The 17999-nt window shown below is 40.0% G+C and overlaps 1 protein-coding gene and 1 pseudogene across 5 annotated transcripts in view; one reads left to right on the forward strand and one right to left on the reverse strand.

The window, feature by feature from the left end:
- The window catches only part of ENTPD7 (ectonucleoside triphosphate diphosphohydrolase 7), a 44720-nt gene that overhangs the window by 7471 nt on the left and 19250 nt on the right, over positions 1-17999 (reverse strand). For 2 of the 5 annotated variants that reach the window (XR_011522677.1, XR_011522678.1), the window contains exons 6-13: positions 16095-16198; positions 13870-13926; positions 10808-10941; positions 7064-7230; positions 4092-4416; positions 2082-2167; positions 1333-1485; positions 1056-1217 (exon numbers count right to left, since the gene is read on the reverse strand). Coding sequence is in view for 3 of the 5 variants with exons in the window: in XM_070559506.1 (XP_070415607.1) it covers positions 1056-1217; positions 2082-2167; positions 4092-4416; positions 7064-7230; positions 10808-10941; positions 13870-13926; positions 16095-16198 (1035 nt within the window). In the remaining 2 variants the exon portion in view is untranslated. Of the gene's footprint in view, positions 1-1055; positions 1218-1263; positions 1486-2081; positions 2168-4091; positions 4417-7063; positions 7231-10807; positions 10942-13869; positions 13927-16094; positions 16199-17999 lie in introns of those variants that run through there. The other 3 variants (XM_070559506.1, XM_070559510.1, XM_070559511.1) reach the window with 2 other exon arrangements.
- LOC103563170 (receptor-binding cancer antigen expressed on SiSo cells pseudogene) lies at positions 4916-5696 on the forward strand (annotated as a pseudogene).

The following is a 17999-nucleotide window of genomic DNA, read 5'->3' on the forward strand; positions in this document are numbered from 1 at the left end:
CAGATGTTAGCTCAGGGCAAATCTTCCTCACCAAAAAAATAAAAAAAGTTGCTGTGCTTTCTGAGGATTTAGGCTATATCTAAAGAAAGCTGTCACCTGATCAACTGTCTTATAATCTGGAAAAAAATTAAGAGCCAGGTAAACCAAAGTGCAGTAGTCTGCCTGTCTGGAACAGAAGCCCCTCTCTGTGGTCCAGATACAAGATCCATTTTTGTTTCATTTGACCTTCAGTGTTTCTTAAAACTGTCAATCTCCACTGAAAGACTGCATATAAAATATGGATTTCTGGCTTCTCTGACACATGAGATGGGCAGATCCTGGGACAGCACTTCTGCATGACAGGAATCAGCCCTGGGGCACATGCTCTCCAGTTCCCCTCTCTCACTTTGATCACCTGCCTGGCTTCTGACAGTATCAAGTGTAGAGAAACAGGCACCAAAGATTAAGAATTCATCTTAGTTTATCTGAAATAATCCAGGGGAGACAGTACCTAAAAATTATCCCAAATATCTTACAGTCCATAAGAACAAGACATCAGGCTACCACAGCCTGATGAAAATATCCCCCTAAAAGCATCTCTGTCCTTTGTTCTAATTCTGGGACGCCAAAAAGCCGTCCAAGGCAACGACATCATCTCTAGATTGGCTCTACCAGTTAGGAAAGACTGCTCGAGAGAGACAACCTACCCCAGTTCTCTAGTCAGGTATGTTTTCCAGAGTAACTTAAGAATGGCATTTTAGCTTATCAGTCAATACCTTGAAAGTGGTTAGTAAGAGCTCAATCCTAAAGTCTGATTTGTTGTGGATGAACAAATAAAACCAAATTCCTGAAATTGCAAAGATGAAGAACAGATTCCAGACTAATAATTCTCAACCTTCTTTCTGTTTCAACACACCTGGTTAGTAACAACAGTTCACACGTTAGTAATAAGGGGAGTTTGTTTGGGTGTTTTTTGTTTTTTTTGTTTGGGAGGGGGGGGTCACTTAACAACTTATTCTGAGGCAGCAACTGACATCCTCTGAGCTCACGATGCCAGCTTTGTCAGGCCACTTTACCTGAGTGGTAAGAATCGTGTTTTATACAGAATGGCTCCCAGCGTCCACTGAACCTCTCGGTCATACACCAGCTGGGCTGTCTGCAGGTTTGGATAGTCATAGGGAAAGTGGAATCCTTCGTGAAGGACTTGGTACATCCAAGCTGATTTAAAACACTGATATCTGTGTGACAAAAGTAAATTATTAAATTTTTTAAAGAAAAAAACAGATTCCAATGCTTTCTGCATACACGCAACTAGAAAAAAAGACCCTTCTCTCCCCACTTCACCTTCCTCACCTCTAGGTGGAGCCAAATCTGAGCGTACTTCATCCTAATGTTTATAACCGTGAAGAACACCTTTAGGCAATAGTGACATTGTACTCTTTTTCTTTCCTTTTTCTTTCTTTTATTTTTTTTGAGTCCTTATCTTCAGAGAGCATGCTGAAATATCTACAAATGTAATTACATGATGTCTTGGATTTGCTTCAAAATAACCCAATTGTGTTAAGAGGGGAGTAGTAGGGTGGGAGAAGATAAAGCAAGATTGGCCAGGAGTTGATAACAGTAGAGAAGCTGGGTGACAGATGCACAGGAACTCATTATATTCTTCTACTTTTGGTTATGTTTAAAATTTTTTTTAACTAAAATGTTCACAAAACGGGAGGACCAATGAACCAAACTGGCAAAATACTGACATTTTTGAAGCTGGGTGATAGTTACATAAGAGTTTATGTTACTGTTCTTTCTACTTTTCTGCATATTTGATATTTTAATAAAAAGTTTTTTTTTTTTTTAAAAAAAAAGGCCACCACTTTCGATTTCAACTACTTGGAGAGAACTCTGTGGTAACCACTGGTTTCTCTTGGCTTCACTAGAACAGGCTCACTATTTTGGCCCCTATCACTCAGAAAATCAAAATCTGAAATAATCAAGCTCTCCTTCAACATGAAATCCAATCTATACTATTGCTTGCTCTCTCTCCTTCATTATAATCTGCTGTCTACATTTTAAGGCCACATCTAAGGGGAGAAAAGGAAGTTACGTACTTGAGTCGATGTTCATCTGCATGTGATGAAAAGAGGCCATTCTTGAATCTCTGAGTCAATACTGACCAAGCCATGCCACAGTAATCCTAGTAAACCACAGAGAAACGGTGCAACGTGAAACTGGAGGCAAGCTCTCTAACTTCCCCTACAGTCACAGCTGTTCCATTTCTAAAGTTACTTGTGGGCTACTAGTTGACAGAGGAAAACAGAAATGGCATATTCGTTCACTGAAGACAGTGCCCGACCCTGAGCAACACAAGTCCTAGAACTCAGGCTGCTGGGTGACTTGAGTGGCCTGGGAAGACTCCTTTTTAATCCTATAGCATTAATCCACCTCAGTACAAAGCCAGCCTTACGTGGCTTCAGAGCCTCCTAGGCTTCAAGAGGGGTACGGTTAGGACTGGGAGTAGCAAGATCAAGAGCCAAAGAGAGTTCCATTCTACTCTACTGTAGGTAGGTAGGTACTGTAGGTACTGTAGGTAGGTAGTAGGACTGACATGGTGGAACAGAAAAGCAGATGGAACAAAATGGCCAAAAATCTATCACTGGCCTGCCTCCATATTGTAAATCTCACCAAAAGAATCATTCCTTTTGGTTTGTTCAGTAAACTAACATTTCCTGAATGTCTCCTATGTGCCAGGTGCTATTTTAGGTGCTGGGGGATCCAGCAGTGAGTAAAACAGATGAAAATCTCTTCATTTCTCATGAAGCTTACATTCTAGTGGTGGGATACGGACAATAACCAAGTATATACACACAAGTACATAGATAGAGTGCGTTAGATGACATAAATACTCATGGGAAAAATAAAGCAGGAACAGGAAATAGGTAATACTGGGGAGGGCTGCAATTTTGGATAGGGTGGCCAGGGAAGGTGCCACTGGCAAGATAATGTTTGAGTCAAAGTAAAAAATGTAAGGAAACAAAATCATCACTTTTGCCTGGGAATGAAAACACATTAAGCCACTAGCAACTTGGGCAACAATAACTTGAGCCCTTTGGTGTTCAAGGGAATAGAATCTGAAGAAGTTTCAAAATGACAGAAAGAGTCAGGCCATAGGCAGTTAGGGAGCCCTGGACGCTCGAAAGCAAAGGGAATATAATGGTTTTCCTGGAAGCTGGAGAGGAAGGAGCAAATACAAACCAGGTTTTACTCAATATTTCTTAGAGACTGACCTTGGAGAACAGAATGGTACACATACTGCAGATATTATTCTATTGGAAGTCTTACACCAAGAGAACCCTAGAGAGTTGTAAGGAAGCAGAAAGAAAAGAAGAAAAAATATAAGAGAAGGAGGACAGATTCTTTCCATAAGTTTCTCTGATAAAAGACAGTTTAGAGAGAGACACTAAAATTCAAAGAGATGAATCTAAATTAAAGCAGGAATTATAGGGAGCCACCTAAACTTTTACCTGTCCAGGTAACTAATGGTTTAAGCCTATAGATGCTTAAGTCCTATATATGCTTGAAGTGAATTTTTAATTCTTCTGCATTTTAAATTTAAATAATACTTCCACGATCACTGCTTTTCACAACATCTTTCTAATGTTCTGAGTGACCCTATACCACTCTGGCTTCTTAATAGCTCAAACCGAGAAGATGAAAGTGGACTTGCCCACCTGTGCGACATCATGTCCAAAAGCACATTACAACTGGGAACACCCAATAAGGGGAAAAATACCTGGAGATGACAGTTTTTGGCTACAAACATTAAACTAGACTATTGGAAAGTTAGAGGAAAAACCATTAGCCACCACAATAATTTTAGACCTGGGTGATAAGACACCCATGGAAACCTACGTGTAACTAATTAGAAAGCAGCACGGCACAGCAGGTTCCTTAACTTCTCTACGACTACTTCCTCATCTGTAAAATGAGGCATCACAGGCTCCTGTGAAGAGTAATGTGAGATGATACATGCAAAGCTCTTTGCACGGTGCCTGGCACAAGTTAGGCATCCAATAAGTGGCCAACACCAGCAAGAGTCACCTTTATTATTAATAACTTACCTGAGCAGCCTTGGCAAATGTTGGCCCATGGTAGCGGCCACCGATGCGCAACACATCCTCTGTACAGTAAAAAAACTCCGAGAAACCATAGAACTCGCTGTTGTTGAAGTCAATTGGCGACTGGTAGATGCCGTTCAGTGATGCCTGGCTGGCGTTGGAGCGAGCCAGCAGGGGGCTCAGCATTGCCCCACATGTCGCCCAGTCTCCTTTTCCTCGGACGTGCAGCACCTGGCTATTCCTCTCCACCACATCTGTGAGGCCCACAGGCAGGCAGGGATCCAGAAATGGATTGTCGGGACTCAGACCTGTCTTCTGGCCCAGCAACCTGTCACAATGACAGAGACAAACGAAACACATCACTACCGTACTCGCCCTACTCTAAGAAACGCCTGGTTTAAGAAACCTGGTCTAAGAACGTTCTTCACAGATATCTTGTTATTGTCTTACACGACATCCCTAGAGGGAAGTATTACCATGTAGTAGCATCACATAAACATTTAACTTAAGCAAAGTCAATTTAGCAAAAAAAAAAAAAAGAAAAAAAGGAAAGAAAGAAAAAGAGAGAGAAATATGGCAGTGATCAATTTTGTTCAACCTTTTAGTCAACAAGCATATTTCCCGGTGTATAGTGAAATTGGAGATGGGAATCTGCTGTTCTCCACCTGGTCTTCACGCCCACTTGTCTCTTAAAATTCCAAAGATCTCACCATCTGAGTGTGGTTCTAACGTTTAAAAAAACAACAGGTAGGAGGCGCAGTGGGAAGCGCTGGGAGAGTTCCCTGAGGAGGGTACAATGGCAGGGGGGCAATGGCAATGGCTGGCAAATGGTGACAGAGCACACGCCTAGCTCTGAGTCGGGAGGGCAGGGGCAGCTGATGATTCCCACCGTGGCCATCACACAGTGCTGATTATTTAAAGTCTGTATTTGCCTAGCAATAGCATTCTCATACCTAAAGAGATTAATATGCAGATCTGGCCAAGGACAGAAATTACGTGGAGACCAAATAACTTTGCCAACTGCAATTAATCATTCGTCAGTTCGTAAGCAGACAGACGTTGAAGAGGAGACTCCCTAGGCTGAAGATGCACCCACAAGCGTAAAGACTGGAGAGAATGGGAATGTGGCAACACAATAAAGAGCTTTGGAATAACTGAAACCTATTTTAAGGATGTGACATCAACTATAAAGAAAATTCGGAAAATCGTTTTTAAGAAGAGAGAACCATGAAGTTTTGACATCCTAGGAAGCAGAGGTTTCTCCAGCAGATTAGCAGCTACACAAGACGAACAATCAGTGTACTGAATCAGGTGACTGAGATACATGGCAAGAAAACACCATTGCATGGGAAGAAGACGATGCAGCCTGGCAAGTTCCAAGGCAGCGGAAAACAGCAGACAGAGGGAAAAAGCAGCGGAACCATGAAAGAGGAAAATGGAAAATGAAGCACAGCGGCTAACGAAGGAACAAAACAAAATCCCTGTGAAACCTGCATGATAACTGTTCTCCAGATGTCACAGTGCCAGCAGGAACAATCTGAGCTCCACAACCCAAGCGACATGTTTGTGGACTTAAGAGTATTTTCAGAACACAAATACACTGCTAGATGTTATGCATTCATCAATCATCAGGATAACAAGATTCTCCCAAAGCACCTTGAGCTCTTAGTAGTTGAGATTTACAAAAACAAAAAAGATTTATGACACAAAGTTTTTTTTTCTTTTTTTTTTTTTAGGAAGATTAGCCCTGAGCTAACATCTGCTGTGAATCCACCTCTTTTTGCTGAGGAAGACTGGCCCTGAGCTAACATCCGTGCCCATCTTCCTCTACTGTATATGTGGGATGCCTCCCACAGCATGGCTTGACAAACCGAGTGTAGGTCTGCACCTAGGATCCAAACCTGCAAACCCCAGGCTGCCAAAGAGGAACGTGCGAACTTAACTGCTGCACCACCAGGCCAGTCCCCAATATTTTCTTAATATGCTCCCAATATAAGACATTGATTGATGTAGAGAAATTATTATAAATGGGATATACCAGTACCTTGTCAAACTAGTGTTTTTGGCTAAATAAATGCGGATAAATAATTTTATGATGTCAAAGAACTCTGCTGTCTATTATGCTTTCTTTCAATGAGTATAATGATAAAATCATTTTATTTTATTTATTTATTTTTAAGATTTTATTTTTCCTTTTTCTCCCCAAAGCCCCCAGTACATAGTTGTGTATTTTTTTAGTTGGGGGTCCTTCTAGTTGTGGCATGTGGGACGCCACCTCAGCATGGCTCAATGAGCGGTGCCATGTCCACGCCCAGGATACGAACCAGTGAAACCCTGGGCCACTGAAGCAGAGCACACGAACTTAACCACTCGGCCACGGGGCCGGCCCGATAAAATCATTCTAAATACTAAAACAAACCCACAACTGTTTGTACATTATGGTCTAACTACTTCATCTGGTACTCAGATGAAGAATCAGTGATGCTGGAAGAAAAACTGGCTATTAATGAGAGAACAATTTAAAGGTTAATTTTGACTACACATGCTTTTTAGCTTTTATGCACACTATGAAACCTAACTCCACATAAAATGCAACTGCACTGTAATTAAACAAACATGTCTTGAGAGCTTCCAGGTAGAAGGAACCACGAGGAGGTACATTAAACTGTATGTTTAAAATCCATGATTAAATTAACCTCACTAATCCCATATGCCATGTCTGAGGTGGGACACAGCAAGAGGTCGCCAGAATAAGCTGCCTTTTTTTATGAATCTTAATGACAAAGATGTACCCTAACTGAGATCAAGTGGGACTACGAATGGAGGGTCTAAGAGATATTACCCCACTGGCAAGCATGGTCAGAAAGGAGGAAGAAACAAGGACGTATCTATCTTAACAGGATGTAAATATTTCTCCCTAATACTGCACCCTGATGACATTCTAGTTCAGAAACACATTCCAATGTCAAATGTACCTGTTTTTGTTAAGAGTTTCATTCAGCACAAGGTCTTCATAGCGCTGCCGGGCAAAATTGCCCCCAAACCCCAGGAAGGTGGTGACGTAAACCCTATACACATGTTCAGTGTGTTGCACATCACAGCCCAGGTTGAATTCAGCCAGCAGGATCTTTGCAGCTTCTTCCTGTAATACAACGTGAAGAGAAAAAAGGGAATTTTAGTTCTGATTGATTTCTAGAAAGCTATGACATTGCTAATACACCAGGCTTCATGTGCTATGATTACTCTTTAAAATGCTAATCTTGTAGCATTCTTTCATCCTCGTAGCATTATTTCAAAGACACAAACGACAAGACTGCACAAAAAAGTACAAATCAGAGACTGAATACCAAATTAGAGACTAAAACTATCCATAGTTATATAGAAGGTAGAATCATTACAGATAATGTCATTTTCTTGCATGTACTTTCCTGATTTTCCAATTCTCCACAAAGGAAATATACGATTTTTATATTCAGGAAAAAACTCCTTTGATAAAAGTAAATTTATGGAATTCTGGAGATTATCATGAGATCTATTCGACCGCCTTTTCGAGAACTATTCAAGAAGTTCTAATATTCCCTGTGACAGGTCTGGGGATTGGGAAAGTTCAACTTTATTGTACCTCCAAGGAAAAGGTGCTCTATTTTTTTCTTTTTTTTTTCAGACTTCGGGTGCAGAGGTTGAATTAATCATAGTCCTCAATTCAGTTCGTGGAACGTTATCATGCCAAAACCCCTCTTTTATTTATTTATTCCCTTTTATCTTTATTCCTGCTCCCCATCATAGGTGCTTAATGTGTAATATTTGTTTGTATGTATTGTTGCAAAATGGGATTATTATTTTGAATTTTTTTTTTTTTGAGGAAGATTAGCCCTGGGCTAACTACTGCCAGTCCTCCTCTTTTTTGCTGAGGAAGCCCGGCCCTGAGCCAATATCCGTGCCCACCTTCCTCTACCTTATATGTGGGATGCCTACCACAGCATGGTGTGCCAAGCGGTGCCATGTCCGCACCCAGGATCCAAACTAGCGAACCCCGGGCCACCGAGAAGCAGAACGTGCGCACTTAACCACTACGCCACCGGGCCGGCCCCTGAATGTATTTATTTTTAATTTATGATTTTAATTTAATTCCGCTCCTAGGTATGTACACAAGAGAACTGAAAACTTACGTATACACAAAAAATATGTTCATGAATGTTCACAACAGAATTATCTATAATAGCCCCAAACTGGAAACAACCCAAATGTCCATCAACCCAATGTCCATTTAGATAAGCAAAATGTGGCACAGTCACAACAATGGAATGTTACTCAGCCATAAAAAGGAATGAAGTACAGATATATGCTACATCAATGACCCTTGAAAACATTTTGCTAAGTGAGAGAAGACAGACACAAAAGGCCACATATTCTAAGATTCCACTTATATGGAACGTCCAGAATAGGCAAATCCATAGGCAACAGAAAGTAGATTAGTGGTTGTCAGGGCTGGAGAGAAGGGAATGACAAGTGACTGCTAATGAATATGGGATTTCTTTTTGAGGTGATGAAAATGTTCTGGAATTTGACAGTGGTGGTTGCATTACTTTGTGAATGTGCACAACTTTGTGAACTGTACAATAAAATACATTAGGCCTTTAAGATTATTTAAATTTTTTAATGTGCTATTGTGTTGTCTCATTGTTTCTCTCCTTTTTTTACCAAGTACTAAAATCCATTATGTTGCTATGTGTACATCTAATTTGTTGCTTGCAACTATACTTTCCATACCAGTGTTGCTTTCTAAACATACACACACAAAAAAAGTCATTTATTTAAGACTTTAAGGCTCAGTGCCACTTATCAGAACCATGCCTTCATTTTACCTGTTGAATACATACTAATAAATACAGACTAAAAAGTCTTACAACCTAATTCCCCAATCTCCAACTCTAACAGAGACATCTCTGCTGATTGCCAAACCCACATTTCCGGCAGTCCTGCTGGATATTTGGACACATATGTTACTCAGATATCTCTAACTCAACATACCCAAGATTGAACTCATTGGTTATAGGACTTCAGAGCTAGAGACCAGAGAATGCTCTCACCAAACCACCCGGACCATACTGGTTCGCTTAGCACCAGCTCCACCCTTTCCTCTGTAGTTTCTCCCTCAGTGACTGGGTTCCTCACCCTTCCAGTTATCTAGGCTGGACCCTCTGCATCACTGCCCATTCCTCCCTGCCCTCCCATACCACCACTTTACACTGGTTTTTCACTCCAAAATATCCCTTGAAATCTGTTCCCTCCCTTCCATTTCCACTTACATTGTCTAGTTTAGCCCCTTACCACTTCTCACCCAAGGTTCCCTGACCTACAACTCTTTCTCCTAATGATACCAAAATTATTTTCCTAAAAAATAGACTGCATCACAGTCACACAATTAACATAGTCACAAAATTGAGAGCTGGGAAGGACCCTTGGAGTTTAATTCTTTTACAGATGATGAAACTGAGGCCCATATGAACTGCCCTACTCAAAAGCCCTTGCTGATTCCCCCCTATTTTAGAGATAGAAAAGCCAAAGCCCTCAGCATGGCACCCAAGACTCTCCATGATCTAACTTCATCTTATCTTCCCAGCCTTACTTACTACCATACTTGAAAATCCTATACTGCAACAGGCTGTCCTCCATTCCCCGGACATTCGGGGCTCTCTGCTGCCTACTATTCCCTCCATGCAGATGGCCTTCCCTCAGTCTCCACTTTGCAAAAGCCCACCATGATCCAAGGCCCAGGTAGACACCCTACCTTCCATGAAGCCAGCATGGCTCCCTTTTGCAAATAGAAAGAGCCTGCCAGTTCTCACACTGCCACAGCTGTCTTTTTAGACAAGAGGTTCTCAACCAGGGGTGACTTTGCACCCCAAGGGGACATCTGGCAATGTCTGGAGACACTTGTGATTGTCAAAACTGGGATTGGGGGCGGGGGTGGGGGGGTTACTGGCATCTGGGAGAGGCCAGGCATGCTGCTAAATACGATACACAGGACAGTCCTCCACAATAAAGAATTATCCAGCTCAAAACGTCAGTAGTGCCAAGCATAAGAAATCCTGGTTTAGATCAAATTACAGCACTGTCATGGTCTGCTTTATCAAAGGCCGTCTCCACTGACAGATTGCAAGCTTTTGGGGGCAGTGTAACACGTCTCATTCCTTGCACATAAAAAGTGCTCAAAAAGTGTATTTCTTTTTCCTCTCTGATGAAACTTCTCCCTCAAAGTGCATTCTTTACATTCTAATCAGGTAAGGAACATGAGAAGCACAAGAATGGAATCATCGGTATGGAAAAGGAAATAACATCTAATGAACAAATACTGTGCTCTAGGATGTTTCCGTCTTATCATGTTTAATCCTCAGCAACTCTAGCAGGTAGGTAGTATAATTATAATTGCTAAAATGTATTAAACATTTATTACACGCTGGTCAGTTTGCTAAGTGCTGTACACACATGGTGTTATCTCATTCTCACAATTTTATGGAGTAGAAACTATTATTATTCCCTTTTTACACATGAAGAAACTAAGGCTCAGAGAGGTAACCTACCCAAGATAACACAAGCTAGCAAATATCTGAAAAAGTGTTTGGACCCGGGCAAGATGGCTGAAATCTAAAGACAGTGCCCTTCCTTCTCAAATACCAGCATTCCTAGCAACTGAATTTCCCTAAAAGGTAAAATACCTGCTTTGGAGGAAGGACAGAGGTTGAGGTAGGAACTTCATAAGCAATTTGGAGAGAGGCTCCTCCCATATCCAGTATCCCTACTGTCCTTCTGCGTCCTGTTGCCAGTTCCTGGGGAGCCTCGGCGTCTGATTCTGAAATAAATAAGGGAACAGAAAGGGTCTAGCAATTAAAAATCAAAATTAAGTCAAAAGGAAAACCAAAGAAACCAGAAACAGAAATTCATTAAAAAATTGAAAGCAAATGGAAATAAATTAATCTAACTGTATCAACTGTATATTACACAAAGAAGAATTATTTCAAGTGCCCGAAAACATGGTATTTGGACTTTATGTCCCTTGTAGAATATATCTTAATGACAAAAGAAACAATATCTTAAGCTGCGTTGTAATAGTCTTATTGGTAATGCCTGTTTTGGAGGAAGGACAGAGGTTGAGGCTGAGGACAGAGGTTGAGGACGGAGGTTAATAATAATTGGCATTATTATTTTTAAACCATTAAACATATACTATGGAATAAAGCAAATAAGTGTTTATGTTAATATCTTTTTTTTTTCTTTTTGAGGAAGATTAGCCCTGAGCTAACTACTGCCAGTCCTCCTCTTTTTGCTGAGGAAGGCTGGCCCTCAGCTAACATCGTGCCCATCTTCCTCTACTTTATATGTGGGACGCCTACCACAGCATGGCGTGCCAAGCAGTGCCAGGTCCTCACCCGGGATCCGAACCGGTGAACCCCGGGCCGCCGAGAAGCGGAACATGCGAACTTAACCGCTGCGCCACCAGACCGGCCCCTATGTTAATATCTTTATCCTAAAGATATGTTAATATCTCTAGGAACAAATGTTCAGCATAAGAGAAAGAGGATATAAGCATAAAATTAAAGAAATTAAAGAAGAACTTCATAATCTTAAATATGAATTGGAGCTATCACTATGAGATCATGATTTATTTTTCTCTTTCTAAAAAATACATATTTCCTAGCTCTGCCCACTGAAAACACCTAGAAGCAAAGATCATCCAGGAGCAATGAGCACCCCTGACATCCAGACCACTGTCTCTAAATAATATCTTCGACTAAAAGAAACCAGGGCTCTTTAAAAAAATGGCCAATGCCAGGTCTAAAAAATGTAAGATGAGCATAGAATACCTTGGTGTGCCAAAAAGCAAGGGAAACATAAAAGACTATTGGGATCATGTTAAAAGGGTGCAAGAGCCAACCTAAAGGTGCTCTTCCTGGCCAATGACGGTATAATTTGAGCACAAAAAAAGAATAATGATGTGATGGGCTGCAACGCATCAAATACATTCAGATTCACAAGATCATAATGATACTGAAAAAAACTTTACTGATTACCTTTGGAAGTTGATAGGACACCAATTCATTATTCAAAAACTTGATAAATAAAAGGAAAGAATCAAGAATTTATTCTGTCTTTCCATTAAGAACTGTATTTCAGCATAACTAAATGGTTAATGAAGAAAATTTCATTATATAAAAATCCCAGCTTTTAGGGGGCCAGCCTGGTGTTGCAGCAGTTGAGTTTGCATGTTCTGCTTTGGCGGCCTGCGGTTCGCTGGTTCGGATCCCAGGTGCAGGCCTATGCACCACTTATCAAGCCATGCTGTGGCAGGCATCCCACATATAAAATAGAGGAAGATGGACATGGATGTTAGCTCAGGGCCAATCTTCCTCAGCAAAAAGAGGAGGATTGGTGGCAGATGTTAGCTCAGGGCTAATCGTCCACAAAAAAAAAATCCCAGCTGTTAAATGCAAGAGGAATAACAGAATTAGAAAAATCACCATTTTGCAACCTCTAATGAAAAAACAGATCTAAGCAATGATCACAGTCGGCTACTATAACCATTAAGTGAAAAGTAGATGGGAAATTTTTATAATAGATTAGATCAGGCTGACAATACCTGAACCCTGAATACCTGATCAGTCTTGACACGACTAAAAGTAGGACAACTAGACATCATAAAACTCCTAATGTAATGTAGTAGGAAACACTTAGCAAAAGAATTGAATCTGAGTCTAATGAAGCTTCTATATCTAAGCTTCAGTTTACAAGACAGAAAGGAAGATGAGAAACATGTTAAAGACCCCACAAAGATACAGCCAACCAAGGGCTGGCCCAGGGCACAGCGGTTAAGTTCACACATTCCACTTTGGTGGCCCAGGGTTCGCCGGTTCGGATCCCAGGTGTGGACATGACACCACTTGGCAAGCCATGCTATGGTAGGCATCCCACATAGAAAGTAGAGGAAGATGGGCACGGACGTTAGCTCAGGGCCAGTCTTCCTCAGCAAAAAGAGGAGGAGTGGCAGCAGATGTTAACTCAGGGCTAATCTTTCTCAAAAAAAAAAAAGATACAGTCAACCAAATCCAGGATGTAACAAATTCATTCTATCATGTGACCCAGTTTTTTTTTTAATCAATGATTTAGAAAAAAAGAGGTAGGAGTAAAGTGAACTGTTATAAGTGAAAAGAGACATATCAGTCAAACGTAATTTGTGATCCATGTGCAGAATCTAATTTGAACGAGACAACTACAAATAAATACTCTTGGGACAATCAGGGAACTCTCTGCCTGGGTATTAGACGGATAGTACATGATATTAGGAATTGTTAACTTTGTTAAGTTTAAAAATGGCACTGTGGAGATTTTGTTTGTTTTAAATTCCCTATTGGATAGAGATAAATCATGAAGTACATAAAGATAAAATGGTATGTCTGGGTTTGCTTTTAAAAATCCAACAGGGAAAGAAACCTGGGTTGTATGGAGGGAGCCTGGGGCAAAAAAATGGCAAACCATTACTAAGTGTTGAGTGGGTAATGAATTCATATAGGTTCATTTTATTATTTACTTTTGTGAGTGTCTGAAACTTTCCATATTAAAAAGTTAAAAAGAAATAAAAGAAAGCAAATTAGAACTGGAAAACGAAGAATCTTAAGTTTTAAAAAAAGAAAGAAAGAAAAACAACTCAAAATTAGCACTTACATGCTACTGATAGGTCATGACATGAACCTTAGAACTGTCATAAGAGGACAATATTACTCACCATCCTCATGGTCAAATCTTCCCAAAACAAAGTTGATTCCAATCCACGCATAAACCCCTGAGTGAGAAATATAAAAGCCCTTGCTTAATTCTCTACTGCTACGCCATGTACACACCTCTCCCCAGGGCTGCTTTTTCCCTCCTTTTCTTGGAAAAAACCGATAATAGTATTTTACTCCACAGTCTCAGTGTATGAATTTAAAAGCTTTTATCTTGTGATGGTTTTCCCTTTTAAAAATTATTTGCATTTTCTAAATTTCCTACAACAAATAGGAATTAACACGTAAAAACAAATGTTAAAAATGTAAATCTTGGCGCTCTGGCTCTGGGCAAGATGGAGTAAGCACACTCCACCCCATCTCGCCACTGAATGCAAGTATAAACTCTGGATAGAGTGTATGGAGCAGACTTCCGAGAATCTGAAAGGGAACGAGAGTGGGCACACTGGGACAGAGATCAGAAGTGAAAGTCCCACCAAACCAGTAGTGAGTTTCCCATTTTTTTCCCTGATATTGCCTGGCCTGGACTCCAAAGCAGCTTGAAACACAAAAGTACACACCGGGTGTGGACAGAAAGAACTTCAAGACCTTGTTTTCTGGTCCAAGGAAGAGAAAAGGAAACTCCAAAGATTCAGAAAGAGTAGGGGGAAATCCCTTGCCTTTCCCCTCCTTTATTTTGTTCTCTCCTACCACAGGTAATCCCGCAGCAGTGGAGGGAGAGGCTGGGCAGGTGCCTAAAACTCTGAGGGATATGAATCCTTCTCTGTGACCAGAGAAGCTGTAATCTCAAGAGTTGGGACAAGTCCCTGTAGCTTATTTTTTTCCCTCTGTCCTCTACCACTTAGCCCTGGATGCAGATGCAATCACGGAAAACACATGACAGAGTGGGGAAATCAAAGCCCTGGCTTTCTGGCTGGAGGACCATGAAAGTGAGCCCCAGAGAACCAGAAAGTGTTGGGGAGATCGTGGAGAGTAGGGAACAAAGTGGTGTATGAACTCCTGGGCTCACCTCCAAGCTACACGTGCGTGGATCTGATGCTACATAATATCAAAGGTTTTGAGAACTGAACTACTGGATAGACGACCCATTTGTATGGGCTATGCCCAGATTCCACATTGGCCACTGGCTCGCACACACATGGGAGAAATCCAGATAGCAGTGCCAAGGCCTCGAAAAATGAGTCAATAGAATCACAGTCCACAGAAGGCAGGTGAGAACTTGAGGCCTGAAACCACCCAGGTCAACTGTGCTAAAACAAAAGAATCAACATTCTCCTTATGATTGAAACAAGATCCAGAGTCCTCAACGTAACATTCACAACGTCAAGGATACGACATAAAATTACTTGGCATACCAAGAACTAAGCAAACCTCAAACCACAAAGGAAAAGATGACAACCTCGAGATGACACAGATGTTAGAATGATCAAACAAAGTTATTAAGGTAGCTATATAATCAAGAAATAAGAGCAGTCTTACAATGAATGGAAAGATAAAAAGTCTCAGCAAAGAAAGAGAACATAAAAAAGAACCAAATGGAAATTTTAGGACTGAAAAATGCAGCAATGAAATTGAAAAAGGTAAATCTTTTCCCCTATGTAAACTGCAACTAGAAGCCAAAACCATTTCTCTTTTTCAAGAAATGGAAACATAATTCATCATACAGGCCACACTTGGGCCATATGAGAACACAGTCAACTCCACCCCAAAACTACAAGTGTCCCTAAAGTGTGAGCTTTTAGGGACATATCAATAGTGCATAGTAAGTGCAATGAAGGGAAAGCCCATAACAAACAAAAGTCACTCATCCTGCTCATTCCCTGAAATTAAAGTTTCACTTTAATTAATCTAATAATTTGCTTTACATTCGAATGTGGCAAACTTACTACATCGCCTGGAAGTATGTATGTTTTCAAAATTAGCTAATTGTAATTGGTTTGAAAAACCAAATATCCATTTGGAATCATCATTAAATACTAATACATTCTTAGAAACATCATACTTAGCACAAAGCTAAAATCAGATATAAGTTTATGACTTCTAGAAGCAGCATTCTAAAACAGATACCAATGCAGGATATGCAAATGATCAAATAAACTATATAGCAGAATCAAGAAAATTACTGGCAGAATAAAAACAGATATACAAGATAATCCTAAACTCCCGTTAGAGAGACAGTGTCGTGGTTGCTGGGAGGTGACCCACAGCACCCCTCAGGGCCCAGTACCTTCCTGCTTCCCAGAGATCACTTCTGCCTGAGACTGCGAAAAGAGGAAGTCAAACTCCAGTGGTAAATCTTTCACTAGATCAGCCAAGATAGCCAACTGCTTCCTGAAATAAAGAACAAAAAATCTACAAGTTAATTGTTTAACTCTCTTCTCACAAACAGCCTCAACTTGACCTTCTACTTCGCCTTGTTACGACCTCGCCGGTCACCTACCCCATCCACTTGTGGAGCTCGCCTTCTTTTTGGTACCTTCTTCGATTACAAAGGTTTAAACGGCTTCCTACTTAAAAGGCAACATGGTAACAGGAATGTTTTTCCTTTATGTAATGTTACAGTTCAAATAGTGTTAAAAGATGAGACTCTCAGAGGCTGAGTATGAATAAACCACAGGAAATTGAAGCATAATTTTGTAATCTATAAAATACATGTAATTACGTTATTCCTAACTACTATGAAAGGAAGCTGTTAAAGCGAGGAACGCAATCTCCTCCTCAGATCTTACACAACACAGAAACAATGCCTCACATCAGCACACAGGAAGCACTGGCAGGTCCACGAGCTTCTAAGTTAAGCCTTTACATAAACCAACAATGAACTTTTTAACCTCCTTTTCCACATTTCAAGGGTTGGTTTTTTTTCTTTATAAAAATCTTATTTTTTGTGAAAAACCCAGATCAGGATCAAAATCCAAAGGTCATAACAATTTCAGAATGACGTTGGAAGCTTAGTATCTATCCAGTTGTTTATTCCTCTAAAATTTTATGTTATCAGTATCACCAGACAAATAAAAGCAAAGAAACAAAACTAGAAGTAATAATATGAATCTAGAGAAAATGCTGGTTAAAAAGAAGAGCAATTATCTTGGATTTTTTAAATTGCTCATTACAAAAATATTCTATTGACTCAAACAGTTGTCAGCATGACTTAGGGAAGAATGCTGTTCACACTTAAAAGTGAAGAATTACATTTAGGGTAGTAATCTTCAAGTATAATGTCAAGTATAGTTTCTAAAACAGCTCACTGTTATACATATTAAATTCTTATGATAAGGATTGCACATGGATGGAATAAAAGGGACTATTTTGCCCTCCCTGTGGGATGTGCTTCTAAACTACCCGAGGAAGAGGACTTGCTGGTTTTGGTGATGATATGTAAGAAGAGGCACCAACGAACGTTGCTGTTTGGAATGTAAAGTACTAGTACAATCTCACTAAAGGGCAATCCATGACAAAATTCTTAATGTGCTTAACCTTTGACTCAGCTATTACACTTTTAGAAATTTATTGCAAGGAATCATCGGATAAGACTACAAAGAGGAAGAATACTGCAGCATTATTTGTAACAATGAAAAACCAAAAATAACCTAAATGGACATCAATAGGGACTGGTTAAATAATTTATGGTACATCCATACAAGGTAACACTATACAGATATTTCGAAGAAATGAGGTCAGTTTATATCTACAGGTATTGACATAAAAAGACGTCCAATATATTTTAAGTTCTAATAGGTTACAAAACAGTACATATAACATGATCTCAATTTATGTTAGAAAACAAAAAACACTCTTCATGTACTACACAGGATAGGATAGAACTTTCATTTCTAAAATTCAGTATTGTTTCTTTATTTTCTTCTAATGGCAAAATGCTGATAACTGTCGAAGCTGGGTTGTGAGTAAATGGGGATTCATTACACTGTTCTCTGTAATATACGTTTGAAATTTCCCACAATAAAAAGTGTTTCATCTTAACTATTACTTTGTATTACCTTTGTAATTTTTTAAGAGTAGTTCTACTACAAAATAAAAAGAAAGTGGAACAAATTCTGTTAGTGCAGGCCTTTGGCAAGGAAGTAAAACCTAGTGCTAACAAATTCAAAATACAGTCCAGGTGATTCAAATC

This window comes from Equus przewalskii, chromosome 1, assembly GCF_037783145.1.
Source record: "Equus przewalskii isolate Varuska chromosome 1, EquPr2, whole genome shotgun sequence".
Taxonomy (NCBI): domain Eukaryota; kingdom Metazoa; phylum Chordata; class Mammalia; order Perissodactyla; family Equidae; genus Equus; species Equus przewalskii.